The sequence below is a fragment of the Diadema antillarum genome, unplaced genomic scaffold, assembly GCF_040938485.1.
Source record: "Diadema antillarum isolate AM-2024a unplaced genomic scaffold, OU_Dant_1.0 seq00000460_RagTag, whole genome shotgun sequence".
Classification (NCBI taxonomy): domain Eukaryota; kingdom Metazoa; phylum Echinodermata; class Echinoidea; order Diadematoida; family Diadematidae; genus Diadema; species Diadema antillarum.
Window position 1 is genome coordinate 382,112 of NW_027271431.1, and position 17,262 is coordinate 399,373.

Sequence of the window (17,262 nt, forward strand, 5' to 3'; positions counted from 1 at the left end):
CACATAATTATTATGACTTGTCAGTTGTCCTTCAAATGTCACCGTTAAACCGTTACTTTTGACTAATCTCACTTCTGCTTGGCGAAATCAAATTTTCCTTGTTGTCATAATAGCAACAGTAAAAAAATTAGCATGTTAATAATGACGATAGGAATCACTATTATCGGTATTTCATTTTGATCGCTTTTCCATTCATTATGTTTAGAACAAATGTTGACATAGTAGCAATAATAGTGACAAGTAAGTAATTAGACAGATATCAATGGTGTTGATGATAATAATTGTATCATCACGATCAATGGAAATTTGATCCGTTGTGTATTGTAAGATATAAAGAGAAGTTAAGAAATTTGCGACTAGACCCTTAATGAGAAAGAACAAATCTCAAAACTGGTGAATCATAAGATCTTTGTCCTGGTACAGCTCCTTAAGAGTGAAAATGAGCAAAATTTTACTTATGACAGAACTAGGATACGGAGTTCTATCAGTCCACTGAATCTGAAGCTATTGTTTCAAAAATGAGCCTCAAATCAGCGACTAAAAGACGATTTCCGAAGAGCTGTCTGGTCTTGGATAATTAAACAATCACTGTACAGAAATAATGTACATCTGCAATTATGCTTTACATACTATATCGATTGTAATCTGTAAGTGTGATTTCTAAAGCTTTCAAATCGTGTATGATTATTTTCCACATGTGAAGGAATGAGCGTGTAAAAAAAAAAAGAAAATAATTGGCATTAAACATAGCATTATAACCACGCTAGACTGAATTCCATTTTTTTTTAATTTGGTCATTTTGATGATGCTTTGATTATCGTAGTACGGGTGAATGATTTCAGAACCTCTGCTGCAACTGAGTTCAAGCGCCATGGTATATCTAAAAAAACAACTACAAAAAACAAAGAAAAAAATAGATTAGCATCTGGCCAGTAGAAGACGACTGTACCATCAATCAGTAATACCCAAATAATGAAAATAAGGCTCAAACAGAACAAGAGAGATTAGTATAACGTGTCTAATTGCCTTGTAAGAGTGTTACTCTCACTGAGGCAAACGTGTGAATAACTTTTGAATGTACTAAAAGTTATATAAAAAGTGATGGATATTAGTCCAAGAATTGCAGTTCGATCTTGTTGGCGGAGATGTCTCTATGTTAAAATGTCACGAAGAGCGAAAGCTGGTGTGGAGACGTAGGAGGGGGAGAAACAATTTTAAAATTAAGGGAAAAATTAAAAGAAAAAGTAGGAAGCAAAGAAGGCGGAAGAGAATTTTCAAAGGAAGAGATTGAGGAACAGGTAGAAATACAGGAAGAAACAAGAGGGAGACAAGAAAAATGCAACAACAAAATTAAAGAAAGGCGTGGAGGAGAAACAAGATGGGTGGAGGATTTTTATAGTAACATGATCTAAAGGAGAGAGAGAGAGAGAGAGAGAGAGAGAGAGGACGAGCAGGAAAGAAGGAGGCGGACGTTGGAAGACGGAGAGAGACTGAAAGAGGGAGGAGAGGAGGATGATGATGGGGTGGAGGAGATGATGAAGAGTATAGCATCAGGAGGAGAATTGGAGGGAAGAGGAAGAGAATATTGGATCAGGTGCAAGGTGGAGAACAGTGGCAGCCGACCTCCCCCCCTTTATTTTTCGCTAAAAACACAAGAAATAAAAAGAAAAAAATGAAATGAAACCCGGAAGTGGCACCAGAAATATTAGTCACGCCCCCCCCCCCCCCCCTTTACATTATTCCTGGATCCGCTCCTGGAGAAAGACGATGAAGAATGGGTAACAGGGAGGGGGAGAATTATTGAGAGAAGGGGGACGAGGAGGAGAATGGTGATGGGGAAGGCACTGGAGGAGAAGGAGGATGAAGAAATAGAAGGGAGGAGAAGCTAGAGTCGAGATTAATAATGTTACATCTCATTAATGTGATTTCCTACGCATTCAAGCTGGAGCTTCTTTTCCATGACAAAATTTGTTTTGTTTCTCTGCCTTCTTTTTTCTGATTTATGATTCTGTGAATCTAACGTGGGGCAAACTTTGTTCGGTATTCTAGTTGCCCCGATAACGTCGTTTTCTTACGATAGGCGTTTTACGATTTGTCCCCCTTCAAATTGCATACTGACTATCATGTTTTACAAAGTCTGCCCAAGTCTTGGCTGATATATCAACATCTGATATATGCAAGCTCAGGGGCAGATCCAAGAATTCCGTAAAGAGGGGGCGCCTTTACAAAATTGAAGGGGGCGCGCGCACCTTAACTTTTTTTTTCTTTTAATCTGTTTTGTTTTAGCAAAAATAAAGGGGAAAGGACGCGCACCCGGTGCGCTCCCCCCTGGATCCGCCACTGAAACTGTGTTTATAGTGATGAAGAGTATTTACTAGGAGGTATAGGGTATTTCTACGTTAGCACGGAATAACAACACCACTTTAATACACAAATGCATTTCAGTGCATACATTGAATACGTGCAACACGTGCGTCATCTTTTGCAGGTGAAAGACGACTCGAAATCTGTGAAGTGCCTTTTACAAGGCTATTACCATTGAGGTTTATTCTGTCTCTCAGTCCTTCAGTATTAACGGTACAATGCTGTGGCCTGCGGGCAAATAGGAGTTGAATGGTCGAACAACACATTCCCAGCTTAGATACGACACCTCTCATTTATGGATTTTCAGATTACCTTTTAAAACCTAAAAACAGTGACATCATTGGTGTGAATGGGGAAAGAGGCTTTTGTTCTACATCCCCCTTTTTTTTCTCTCTCTCTCTGTCTTACTGAAAACGGGTTGAGAACGAACTTGTTAGAACAAATTTCCATACAGTGGGACAACGATCTCTAATCGATCGGCTGCCCTTTCATCGATCGATCCGTTCCATATTGAGATATACCCAGGTAACTTCGATCGATCGCTGGATCGCTGGCCGCGAATTCCATTCAAAGGTGCATGGTGGTGTGACGTCGTACGATTCGTTCGAGTCCGAGGCTGTGTCATGCAAAACACTTTATACATGCAAAATACTCCAGTGTTATTTCGTTTAGTTGTGTGTGCATGTGTCTGTGTGTGTGTGTGTGGGGGGGGGGGAGCCTACAACCATTAAAATTTCATTGTGTTGTTTTCTCAAAACAAAGCGCATGGAAAGGGGTGAGTGGAAAATGGTAAAAAGTTGTAAAGATACGCAAATGAATGTAAGTTTATGTATCATTCATGCCAAGGAAGTATTTCTTGTTTATTTGAAGGTTGAGCCCAGCAACACTTCTGTCACCCTCTCTGTCTGTCTGTTTGTCTGTCTGTTTCTCTTTCTCTCTTTATATTTCTATTATCTATCTATTCCTGTTTCTTAGCAGTTTGTTTGGCTAAGAAAAATTCTTTTGTTGATCATGAAAAGAATGAATGTCAAAACATATCACACAAGAATGTGCTATCCAACGAAATGTAACACTAAAATGTAAATCCCCTGAACCGCTCTCTCTATAACGGTAGACCAATGAATCTCTTATCCAGTATTGTGGACGAGATTATCCCTCCGTCTGAGACAAGTTCTGAGATACGTATAAAAAGAACTGAGCGGGATATTGATTAGTCGAGATACTATTAATGTCGTTGTGGTAGCCGACGTGTGTCTGTGTGTAAAGACCCTTTGTACTGTGGGTGGGAATCAACAAACTAGTGAAAGCTATGGGACACACAGGGAGATGACTATAATATGCGTCGTATGATAACTTCTCCGAGACACTCCACCTCTTTCACGGACCTATCGCTCTTGCATCTACACATCGGGGTCTCGAACAGCCCGTTTTCATTATTTTAAGAGAGTGAGAGGTCCCAAGGTAACCCCAGTTGGTAAAGCTAGGGGTGGAGAATGGAGCGGTTATGCGGTTTCCTGTCGGTGGTTGTACTACTCCTGGTGATTGGTACCGGGCTGGTGTCGGGGAATGACGAAGATTCCATGTAAGTATGAATGAAGAGTTACTCGCTTGCGCTCCCTTACATGAAAGACCACTGTCTGTGTGTGGGGCAGCAGGTTTATTCTCTCGTCAGACATTCTATTTCATATCATATCTGGTTCTATTTTGCTCTTTCAAGTTAAGAACCACAACTACGAATTACAATCATCTCTCTGAAATTATTTCAATTTACGCCTCAACGTGTAGAAATCCCCGCGCGTGTCCGTAGTGCCTGGTGCCCATTCATTTATCTTCCAGTTTGTTTAAAACATTGCAGTAATTGCTTCTCTGTCACTTCAACAAGCCGTAGTAGAGCCATTCATGAAATAATGTTCAAGTTTAAAGGTCACAGATAGTAATGAAATGCATAATTATTGTCATTATCACAATTACTCTTTGTGTCATTACAATTTTTATCACTATCGTTATTCATAACATAATTGTAACTAGTAGTAATACGAACACGTTGTAAAAGAGCGATGCTCTGATAACATTGACGAGTAGTTCATCTATCCAACGTATTTGTTGTGTTTTAAAGGAAGAAGAGAGAGAGGAAAAAATGGGGCCCTATGCATCAAATAATTTGCCCCGGACAATATTGACATAAATCAAACATAATAAATCTTAAAAGTATCAAACCAGAATATTAGATATACCATAATGAAGTCTCCACGAGGGAGCTCATAAAGTCATAAACGTATTTAGGCCTACTGTGTCATAACCATTATAGGCATCTGTAGTTACTACCATTGATTCTGTATGTGAATTGTCCTTCACTGAATAGACGCATTTGACAAGTCATACTGTATCAATCATCATGGTGATTTTAAAGACACTCTGAGAGCAGCGTTCGACATAACATATAACGTATATGGAACAATCAATCACAGACATTCTCACTTTATGTTTCTATATTATGATACACAAAAACGTGTGATTGCCACGAAAACCAGCGACTACGTGTTAGAACGCGTGTGATTTCAGTTGTATTATATGACTTTCATTAAGAGATACTATGACAAGGGCTACCACGTACTGTAGGTCCATTGCGATTCAACATATCGCTCAGGTTTGCTCTGATGAACAATAATCCATACCAAAATAATGATAGACGTCTCATTTTTATTCTGATCTTAAAAACAGCAGGTATTGAAATGTAAAGTTTCACATGTTCTCACTACTTAACACCAATTTCATTTTCTACTAAGCAGCTCAAATATGCAAATTGGAGAACGTAATTAACATGAAATGAACAAAAATTATTTTGTATCATTAGCATGATTAAATTTATTGTTCTCTTGAAATTACCCAGGGGTTCTAAATGATAAATTATCGACCCATTTTTTTACTTTGAACTTGCGTGTAATAACCAATGGGGGATCCATTATCATGATTATGATAATCATTTCCGTTAACGTTGATTCTATAACGTGATCCGACAGAAAAAGGACACACAGAATTCGCCAAGGACGAATAACATAATTATTGCATACACACATTGTGTATAGGCTTGCTAGTCATAGTTACTCGCGTTTATATAAAACACGACCCTTGCATTACTAGTAGCTTAAACACATACGCACGGACACGGACACACACAAACACACACACACACACACACACACACATACACACATACACACAAACGACTACACATCACTTTCTTGAAATTTACATGTTGTTTTGGTCTATTGGAGAATTGGCTGTTATGTCTTTTAAACTAAAGTTACACAATTTCTGAAATGTTACTGACATAATCACGTTATCTTGGTTGTGGATTATATCATTCCGAATGTCTTTTGAAGGAGGAAAATTAGAATACGTGAAATTCTTTCTTTGATTCTCATTGTTCAATTTCACATCGACATTCCAAATTGCTCTGGAACTATGAATAATTGCGATTCAACTTTTTTTTTAAAGCTGTTATCTGATTTTAGTTATTTCGTTTTCGTTGTCGATATCCTAGTTGTTATAATGACATTGGCATGCTTAGATTTTCTAAGCGGAGACAAATATATGAATATCATAGTTAATACAACCACCACTTTTTTTGAAGTGTTAACCATAGTATTAGTAACTAAGATTATCATTGTTAATATGATTATGATGGCGATGATTAATATTGTCATTATCATTATCATCACGATCATCTCATCATCACCATTATCATGCCAGCTTTGCTCATTCTTAACGGTAAATTTAAAGGTTCTAACTTGAGCTAATGTCCTACCATGGTGGATGTCTTACGTCATTGTCCGTCATTTCTTTCTCTTTCTCTTTCATTGTCGTTGTCATTACTTTCTTCGTTTATTGCAGTGCTGCAGAGCTGCAGCGGAATACGTCCAGGGTTCTCGCCCAGCTTCTGGACAACTATGACAAGAGGATTCGCCCAGACTTTGGAGGTGAACAGACCAGAATGCCCTATTATAGAGGGAAAGGAATGGGGAGAGAGAAAAAAAAAAGGAAGATTATTGAATAGCAGTCATCATCATTTCTTCAAAATGTTACGATGTTATTAAAAAAAAATCATCAGGCAATTATACTAACAATGTAAATGAGCGCCGTCTTACAGAAAGAGAGTGGGAACATGATAGATACAAAGGCCACGATGTATATTTGGTAGTAGATGGGGAAATACACTGCACGAAGGATTCTAATGGATTTGCTCGTACATCCTTCAGCCACCTGTCAAATCTTTGAAACCCACATCATAAGTTACAGATGCTAAATACATTTATGTGTATCTTTACTCATTATTTCTCGCAGGTCCTCCTGTAGATGTCTATGTAAGCATGTACGTGTACAGCATGGGACCTATCACCGAAGCTAATATGGTAAGTAGACCATACGGACCGTTGCAACGAAGCGGTGAAAGCCAGCACAAACTTCAAGGAATCCGGAAGAAAAAAAATGTTAATATTATTGTTCTTGACGCCACAGACAGACAGCGTGCCTATTCCCTGTGTATCAAGTAGATCCAGGGATACGGCTCACGTTAAACTACAGTATGTCGGCACGAAAGTATATATATCTATTCCTAAATAGCATGCAAGCAACAATTTCTCAATTTCAGTGTTTCTTGACGTTGTATACACGTCATGTAAACATGAAAACATATCCCCCAGTCTCCCTGTCTTCTGAACGTGATTCATTTTCCAAAAAAAAAAAACAACCCCCCCCAAAAAAAAAACCCAGAACTTATTTCAAAGTCAAAGGTAAAATCAAAATGAAGAAAACAATAAAACTTAAAGCAAAATTGGATATAAACTAAGAACGTTATGAAATTCTCAAGTCTCGTGCAATTTCAAGCAACGGTGAAGTCCGTCTAACATTATATGGTTTATACAAACCGGCCACTTTACTTAGTCATGCATGGTTATCATTGAAAGCTTAAAGTGACATGTCCTTGCCAATATATAAATTATTATGCTCTGAATTTGAATGCTTGGATGCTTCGCCAGTACCCAGTGTAATTTTAACTTCTGTTGCCATGGCACCAATGCCATCTTCGAATTAATTTGACTGAGTTAATTTTACTAATGGGAAAACACTGGTTGGGCATCTTGCACCTTTAACAGGCAAATTGATTCCTCACGTACATCCTGAATACTTTGGTCCTTTCTCATAAACCTAATTAATCCTATATTTCACAGAACTCACCCAGTCATTCAACCTTGATTGGTTATAATGATGATAAAAAAAAACCTATAGATACGATACAACGCAGATTCTCAATTGCTTTCCAGAAGCTCGAAAGTTTGATACACAGCACGATTTTTAAAATACAAATTATGCTGATTGAATCTCATACTCTCGAACGCTTAAGAGGTGATGAAAATCTGCTTCCCATGGCTGTTGTTAAATCTAAAATCTGGTTAGTATTTGCGATGATTTTGTATTTAAATGAAGGAATCCAATATGTGTCCAAAAATTAAAGATTATTAAAATTATTCCATGTAACCTTCCACTCCCTTGGTGAGAGGTATTCACGACAGTCTATGTGTCCACACTGCCAACTTGCATTGTCCTCTAAGGTCCTTTTAAAACAAACAGACAGACAAACAAACAAATAGCCAATAAATCAATGTTAACAAAGACTATACATCCCTTCACTTGATACGCATAAACCAAAATTTGTCGTTGAAACAAAATAAGCCAACCGGTGATCATGATAAGTGGCTGCAGTATACATGGCATAATTATTATAGTATTAATTCTTCTACAGAATGCAGTCTTTTGAGAATGTTGATATAAATCGTTTTCTACAGTGTTTAATTTTTGTACTACTACATATCACTTTACACAATGTTGTTAATAACTAATTACTCTGACTTTTCATATTTGATATTTAAAGTCACTGGTGTCTTTAGTAAAGATGGTATTATCGTAATTGTAATTTCAAGCACGTGACTGGTTCTCATTCGTAGGAATACACTGTGGACATGTACTTCCGGCAGCAGTGGAGGGACAGCCGATTGACGTATAGTGGTATAGACGGTCTCGCCCTCAACGCCGAGACTTTGGCAAGTTTCTGGGTGCCTGACATCTATTTTATCAACGAGAAATCAGCCAAGTACCACACCATCCTCTATAAGAATTCTCTGCTTCGCATCAACCCGGACGGCACCATGCTCTTCAGCACCAGGTAAGCTATTAGCCTATGGACCAGCGAAGCAGTAAATATTGCATACTGTAGACCTAATGTAATACTTCCCCGTCTATTAAAACACATTTTACCCGGACATTATCCGGAAGTTGTCCGGAAAACGAAACGAGGGGAATATTCCAGGGAAAATAATCACAACGAGGGGTGAGCCATGAGTGTACCTTCTCAACAAATGTTGGTCGAAGACCATCTCCGGATACAGACGGACCTGCGGAAGAACAGTCTCCGGACTGAGTATGGCCATTTCGCCATTGATACGCGGGAAATGTTACTCGGGGAAATGTGTACCATATATCATACCCACACCATGGCACTAACATCAAGATTTCGGCCAAGGTGACGTCATAAGACTTATTTCAAGGGTTTGTCTATTAGATTGTCCGCCGGACGTTACCCCGAGTCTACCCTAGACGATCTAGGGTAAAAGTACCGTGAGGTCTTCCGGAGGCTATTGCTGGGAGGCTATACATTGTGTTGTGTTCAGACACGAAGTAGTAAATGTTATCCAGGAGTTGTCCTGCCGATAACCAGAGTTTGAGGTCTGTTACAAGACGGGGTATAACTATAATCAGCGTGGAAGTGCATAATGCATGAGAAAAAAAAGGACAAAAAAAAGGAAGATCATTAATTTCATTATTGTATTTTAATGTTAAAGGTCCTGTTTACCTTTGGGAACATTGATTTAAAAAAAAAATTCAAGATATGACATTTAATGCATATGTGTAGGTCTGTTGTGCCACAAAACATCCTATCATATAAGATTTTCGCGACAAAGCCTAAAATATAAGGAGATATCTGCATTTTTCTCAATAAACCGTAACTGTAGATGGTTTAGTCTGGAAACATTTTTATTATAGCTATTGTTCACGTTTTGTATATTTAACAGTACTTGACATCAATTTTAGGGCTTTAAATTTTTACAGTGGTTGTTTCTATCCCTTACCCACATTTTAGACCTATTTTAAAGCACTAATGCTGGGTTTTTGTTTCATCTGCAAATGGTAGATTATGCCTTTAAGATTCACAACATATATCCTTTCCAAAATGAATAAAGAAAACAACTATAATATGTCGAAAGTAAGCAAGAAAGCAACTTTGATTAAGTGAAAGAAAACATTTATCTTAGCCTATGCTTCGGTAGGGTTTATTCTTCTTTTGTGAACAAACAACAAAAACGACGACGACAACACAAAAACACTTTGTGCCACAAAATCAAGAACAAAGAACGCTTTTGGCAATAAGTAAAAAATCAAATTTTGGTACTAATCTCCGATAAGGTATCTAGACAGAATGCTCTTTGAAATACGTAAAATGTTATTTTGTCGGAATTCTCCACTTCGTAGGTTGACGGTGACGGCCAGCTGCAATATGGATTTGTCTCACTTTCCTTTCGACAAGCAAAGATGTTCGCTGGAAATGGAGAGTTGTAAGTTTGGTATTTCCACCCTTTCAAGGCTTAACAACAAGAACAAGAAAAGAACAACACTTTCATTCTTACGAAAGTACGTTCAACACTATGCCGAAATTAATTAACCTCAAACTTTCAAACTTTCAAACTTTATTTTCACTTTTTCTTTCCAACAGAATGTACAAGAAACAATATTATGAGTTTGACATGGGAGTAACAATATATACATAACCAGACAGGATTAACAACATGTTCATATCTACATAATCAGTACAAAAAAAGATACATACATTTATACACTCTGCGAAAAAAAAAGTGGAGGTACCCACTCAAAAGACCAGGCTTGTATCATGTGGGTACCTCTGGGAAAGGGGAAATAAGGGGGGGGGGGGTGAAAAGCTTACAACTTACAATCAACCTCCGGTTGATTGAGAGTGTATGAGCTACATTCAAATGACGACAGATTCCTCACATCGAGATCCAGAGGATAGAGTCTACTTTAGACATCATATAAATATTTTGTGCCTCTTCATTATGTGCAAACTCAAAAACATAGCAACGAACCACATTGACTACTGTACTACATTGCCAGTTAGTGCATTCAGGCAGTAAGTGCGCTCAGATAGAACATGAATGGTGTTATTATGGACGCTTATAATATCTTAGTCATTGTTTTCGTAATCGCTTTCTTTTCGCTATTACAGATGCTTATAGTACCAAAGACGTGTACTTCCGGTGGATAGATAGTGGACCAATTTACACCGATCCAGATATTTCACTCCCTCAGTTCAAGATTTTGGAAAGTGACACAAGATCGAAAATAGGCCAATATTACGGTAAGCAGATTTTTTTTTATTGTACGTATAAATATATATATATATATATATATATTTATTTATATATATATGTACATATATATATATATATATATAATGTTGAGAACTCACGTATTGGCTCCACGAAGAAATGTAGAAATAAACTGGCAATGCATTTTTTTTTTGCCAATAAAGAATGAGTTTATTTGACCCAAATTTTTGTTTTGCTTTGTTTTAATACAGTCATTGTCAAGACTCCTGAAGAAGGCGGAGGCCGCTGAAAATTTGAGTCGAATAAACTCATTCTTTATTGGCCAAAAAAAAAATGCATTACATGTTTATTTCTTCATTTACATATATATGTATATATATATATATATATATATATATGAAATATAGGTACATGTATATTGATACATGGGTATGTATTATACACATACATAAACGTATTAATTTATTCATATAATGTACATACATAAGGACAGATAAAGAATAATTTCATTAGATTTTTTTTTTGTATCCTGCTGAAGTCCTGAGATTAATTGAAAGCGATATTTTCCCGTTTCATTTCTCTCTCATCAAATATCAGTTGGAAATTATTCCATCATTGTGGCCGATTTCTTCCTCGGTCGCGACATCACCTACTACGTCATCCAGACGTACATCCCGTCGTCGATGATCACGTGCCTGTCGTGGCTGTCGTTCTGGATTAACCGTAACGCCGTGCCCGCCCGCGTGGCTCTCGGCATCACAACGGTGCTAACGATGACCACCCTGGTTGGGAACGCGGGCAACTCTCTCCCCAAGCTCTCTTATGTAAAAGCCATCGATCTCTTCCTAGGTAGGGCGTGGTCATTTATGGAAGATTTTGTGAATATTTGTCAAGACCTGTATGTCATCAGGTTATTGTAAAATCACACCATGTTTTTCTCTTAATTTCTATGTTTTGTTTTGTTTTTTTTTTTTTTGTTTTTTTTTTTTTTTTGGGGGGGGGTCTTTTTTTCTACCTCCCCATGTCCCCAGCTTCTCTTCCTTCTTTTCTAATCCGTCATTATTTTCGTCATCATCATGATATTATGTCAATCGTCACTCGATCTCGTCACTATGTACGTCATTATTAGCATTCAGCAATACTCACCCACAACACCAGTATCGAAGCATTCCTGTCAGAAATAGGTTAGATTCTACTAAGGTCATAAATAGGCAAGACAAAGTGGTCACCCTTTGCTATACCGTAAGAATAGTCCTGATGATTTGAATTCGTTCTAATCTCTCTCTCTCTCTCTCTCTCTCTCCATTCATGCGGCAATGGTCAATCATCTTCGATTATAGTTATCAATGAGCAATTATTTCATAATGTGTGCTTGGAAAATCTGTTATTCTCTCCTTAGTGCTACATTTCGTTTGTTTTTTTGTCGTAAGACTCTAATTTCTAACCGTAAATGAAGAAAAAAAGAAAACAAGATCTGTCTTGTGCATATTGCCAAAATTAGTAACTAACTTCCTCCCATTATTGTATCTTCAGAAAGGAGGATAGTAGGTGTCATTACCACCCTCTTAGATATTCTACATCTTTACCAAGTGCATGACATGACCTTTCTCCCCTCCCCTCCTCCCTCTAGGTATGTGTTACCTGTTCGTGTTTGCTGCCTTGCTGGAGTACGTTCTGGTTATCTACTACGATCAGCCAAGGTACCAGAAAGCCAGAGGTCTAATGAAGGAGATCCAAGAACAGGCCACTGCGTCCAAGGAAGACGCAGCACATGAAAACCAAGTCGTAAGTACTGGACGATTTTAGCTGATTGACAAAATCACATTACCTTTGTTAATGACCAGTGTGGTAAGGTAATATGTGTTCCTGCCATTTTGATAGGTATGTGTGAGTGTGTGTGCGTGTGTGCGTGTGTGTGTGTGTGTGAGTGTGTGTGTGTGTTGGGGGTAGAGCAGTATACGTAATGGCCGCTTGTCTTCTTCCTATCACTTGATCACGTTTTATAGATACGACACGACAAGAAACGCAGCTGTATAAGACAATGTCGTAAAGTTACCCTCTGTATTATGGAATATACAATGTAATTGACTAGTGACGATTTGCTCATCATCATTATGTTGTAGGCCTAATGGAAATGGTAAGTGAAAAGGGAAATCGGGTATAGAGCCTCACCTCTCGCTAAAAGAATAAAAACAAGAAATAAATCAATGCAGAAAATGGTAGTGTTGCCATCCTTTCAAGCAACAATTAAATAAGTGTTATCATACTTATTACTGGTATCATTGTTCCAATATCGGTATAATATGTTAATATTTGTGTCCTCATCTTATTGTTTCTGATGATGATAATTAACATTGTCATGATTATAATTTGTATCATTGCTAGTAATATTGTTCCTGTCGTCATCATCACCATCATCATTATCATTACTATCATCATTCTATCATTGCATATAATTACAGGCTATCGACATCGAAGACGAGGAAGACAAAAGAACGTCGAAATCCCGATCCGCCAGAAACGGCTCGGCAAACAAGAACCTGCGACCACCGAGTACTCAGCAGATTAGCCAACGGGCTGGAAAGGGCGTGGGACCCACGGGACCCGGTAATAGCAGGGACGACTACGGCATCATTGAGGGAAAGGTTTCGAAGGAAGAACCCGACTGTATGGAGGAGACGATATGCTCGTACACGGAGTCGATAAGGGAGAAGCTGTGCGTGTTCGGCTTCAACCCCTACTCCATCGACCGGACATCACGGATCGCCTTCCCGCTCATTTTCACCGTAATCAATCTCATTTACTGGCCATACTATCTCGTCTTTGACAACATTACTATAGAAGAACTACGAAACCTACCCGGCTAGTCATTTGATATACACATAGTACAGAATCATGCATTACACATTTTAATGATATGCATGGTATAGTCGGATCGTCGTATCTTTTATCATTATTATGAAACGTGCTCAGGCAACGATAATCAGTTGTTTTTCAATTGATCAGTGTGATACAATAACATGATAATTGTAATGATAGTTATAGGAACTTTGATAATCATAATTTCCACAGCTGTGGTAAAAATCAAAATCATGAAAAAGAGTCACTCACTCCTAATCACATTTGATAGCAAGTATTTTCCAAGTGAGTGTATCAACTGGAGTAAGAGCATGGAGGGAGAAAAGTTCATGACAATCAAAATCAATTATAGACTTTATACCAGGCTGAACATGAGTTTAAGCAGAAAAAAAAATATTGACCTTAATGTTGCTTCATGTCAATTAATTTTGACAGATTGCTAAGCTGGCATGTCAGAAACACAGAGGGAGAGAAGGACAGACAGAGAGAAATAGAGAGAGAGAAAGAGAGTGGGAGACAGAGAGAGAAAGGGGGAGGCCTCTGATATTCAACTGGTTTAGGGAGACACACATGCGTCAGCCAAAGTCTAACATTGTTCGTCTTGTGCTACATCCGAGAGGTACCTTAAACGAGTGCAATACAAAGATAAGGATACTTGTTAAGATCACGTGTAAAACGATAATGTTGTGGTGCAACTTGCGTTCAATAATTATAGAAGCAACCTTTTTTGTACTTTTATACCTCACGATACCACGATTACCTATGCGAAATGATTAGTGCTCTAATGAAGAGAAAATACTGCTGCTTTTGATTTGCCTGAAGTTTTCGATTTCTACGAAACAATTTGGATATTAATCTTTTCCAACAACTGCTAAAAGAGACATTTATCTGGAGAAAAGGCAATTGCAGCAAAAAGAAATTTCAAAAGAACCTGTAAACGGATAGAAAACTTGCATTGTCCAAGATGAAATGCACATGTAGTAATCTGAATTATCAGCCAAATAAAAACAAACACCAACAATGGGTGATGATGTAAGTGGAGTTTTGGAAAGCAAACAACAAAATTCAAAAGACTCATCAGTGGAAGATCGTGTTAATTAGGTGTCGAAATGTTTTGTGACAGAAAGACGAAAGTGTGTGACGAAAGAAAGCAGAATCTTTGTGTATTTGATAAACTTGATATGTATCTTATTGAGATGAACAACGAGTTTTGTTTAAAAGAAATATCATGCCAATACAGTTTATGTTCACCTTGATGAAAGAGCAACCAAGTATTATCTTTTTAAGAGTCAGCACAACCAAATGGTATCGTTACATTTCATTAATTTACATTTGTTTCTTTTTTAATTTAGTATTTTCAATGTAACTGAAATATCGTTTAAGAATGTGGCCACTACGACACACATTGGATGAGGAACATGATTATCGAGTAGTGCATAATGCATGTGTTTACGGCCTGCTTTACCATGACAATCGAAGTTGTTTTCAAATCTATATTTTGTACTTTAAGCTTTTAAGATATCATCTATCAATCTTTATGTATTTCTTTTCATAGTGGGTTACGTTGAATAAATTGATATTTTACAGTCATGCATCTTAGATGCATACATGAGGATGAATGTATCAGGAATACGATTAATTTGAGAAAATATAATGTCATTGTCGAACTATATTTTCTTTAAGCAATGTCGCGTTGTAGATTGAAGGAATAAAGCTTTTTATTCATTTTGTATTAATCGTTATGGTACTATCACGTGATTCGTCCTTTGGTTTTGTGTGAATCTGAAAGAAAATAATAAGCGGCTATAGCATCATGTTGCCAAAAGGAACGTGTAACAGTTTAAATAGCCGCAATCCATTTCGCCATTCTTTTTCTTTATTAAAACCCCTTGCGTTTCCCCGGTACGTCCCAAAGTAAGCGTCCTTCGTCTGCGAATACTTGCGCAGGTGTTTTGAAACTACTCGTTATTTTAATTAGGCATTATGACATCACATTTTCCTCTAATGCATCATTTTGAACCTCTACAAAAAGAATGTCATTCTATTTCACATTCAGCATTCATCATGAGAGAGGAAGGTCCTAGAGATTGCTGACACAAAGAAAGTCAGACGTGGCGTTCTGGTTATTAGTGTGTGTGTGTGTGTGTGTGTGTGTGTGTGTGTGTGTGTTTGTGTGTGTGTGTGTGTGTGTGTGTGTATGTGTGTGTGTGTGTGTGTATGGGTGTGTGTCTGTGCCAAGGAGTAAACATAATTTTTTTTTTGCGAAAATATATTATCAACATAGATATCTACCCACATGAAGTACACTGATACTGTACAGAATTTCGTGCCACGTGATCAGACACTAGTTGGCGCTGTTTAGTATAATTCTTCTGACCACATTAACCTGTACACCTACGTGTCAAAAAAAATGTTTTGTTGGGGTTTTTTTTATTCACAGTAATTGTTTGCTTCAATCCAACAAAAAGCTAAAACAAGATATAACGCATACATTTCACAAATTATGCTGTACAGTGGAAATATGTTTAGTACAAGATGAATCATAAAGTACATGCAGAATTAAAATAATGCATACAAACATACATACTTACATACATAGTAGACATACATACAGACACACATACTACTATCCATACAAACATAATCATGCGCATGCACACAAAATGTATACGTATCATCATACACACTCGCACTGTGCACACATACAGCGTCGTGTCTGCGTTTGTGCGGCTTGCATGGTGCTCTTCTCAAAGTAATTAATAACAACATCACCAGAAGATAAAACCACATTATTTCTTTGATTCCATCAAATTTTGTGTAGCTGTACATAAAATTATTCAAATAAACCGACACTCATCCATGTCAAACACGCATTCACCTTTACAAAATAAATTAATAATGTATCAATGCTGAACGTATAGGGATCTGATCTACATGTACCTGCAATTCACACATCATTGTGTGTGCGTTTTATTTAGATACTGCATATTATTTTGGGTTGACCTCTGATATTAGTAAGTGTGTGCGTGGTTGGAGATGGATATGTGTGTAAGTGTATGTGCACATGGGTGAGTTAGTGTGTGGTACACGCGCGCGTGTATGGTATAGTAATTTGAGTTTGCTTAACCAAAGAATTTGAGGTATTCATAAATATCTTTTGAGCTCCCTTGTGGAGACCTAATTAGCTCCTTTGTGGAGAAAATATGAGCTCCCCCATGGAGACTTAATGAGCTCCTTTGTGGAGACAATATGAGCTCCCTCGTGGAGACGATATGAGCTCCCTCGTGGAGACTTGGTACATACATATATATTTAATAATGTTCATATTTTTTTAAAGATTAATAATGTCTGTTTTATGTTAAGTGCTGTCTGGGGCAAATTATTTGTATAGGGCCCCATTTTTCTCTTTCTTCTTTCTTTCTATAAAACAACAACAACAATTCACGCTCATTATACATCGCAACATTTTGATAAGGATCTCACCGAGCATTATGCAGAAACCCTGCACGGTAACTTCTTTCTCCAAGCTGAACGATCAGTTTATCCCCCTCCTGAATAATATGTCAGCCATGGTTATCAA

General features: G+C 37.6%; 1 protein-coding gene across 1 annotated transcript; it reads left to right on the forward strand.

The window, feature by feature from the left end:
* The first annotated feature begins 3,857 nt into the window (after positions 1 to 3,857).
* Positions 3,858 to 13,690, forward strand: LOC139733053 (gamma-aminobutyric acid receptor subunit beta-1-like). The gene is made up of 9 exons (XM_071643897.1): positions 3,858 to 3,946; positions 6,259 to 6,344; positions 6,709 to 6,776; positions 8,370 to 8,587; positions 9,952 to 10,034; positions 10,721 to 10,852; positions 11,421 to 11,672; positions 12,454 to 12,608; positions 13,286 to 13,690. Exons 1-9 carry the CDS (start codon positions 3,858 to 3,860, stop codon positions 13,688 to 13,690), a joined length of 1,488 nt encoding a protein of 495 aa, XP_071499998.1.
* Positions 13,691 to 17,262: the final 3,572 nt, after the last annotated feature.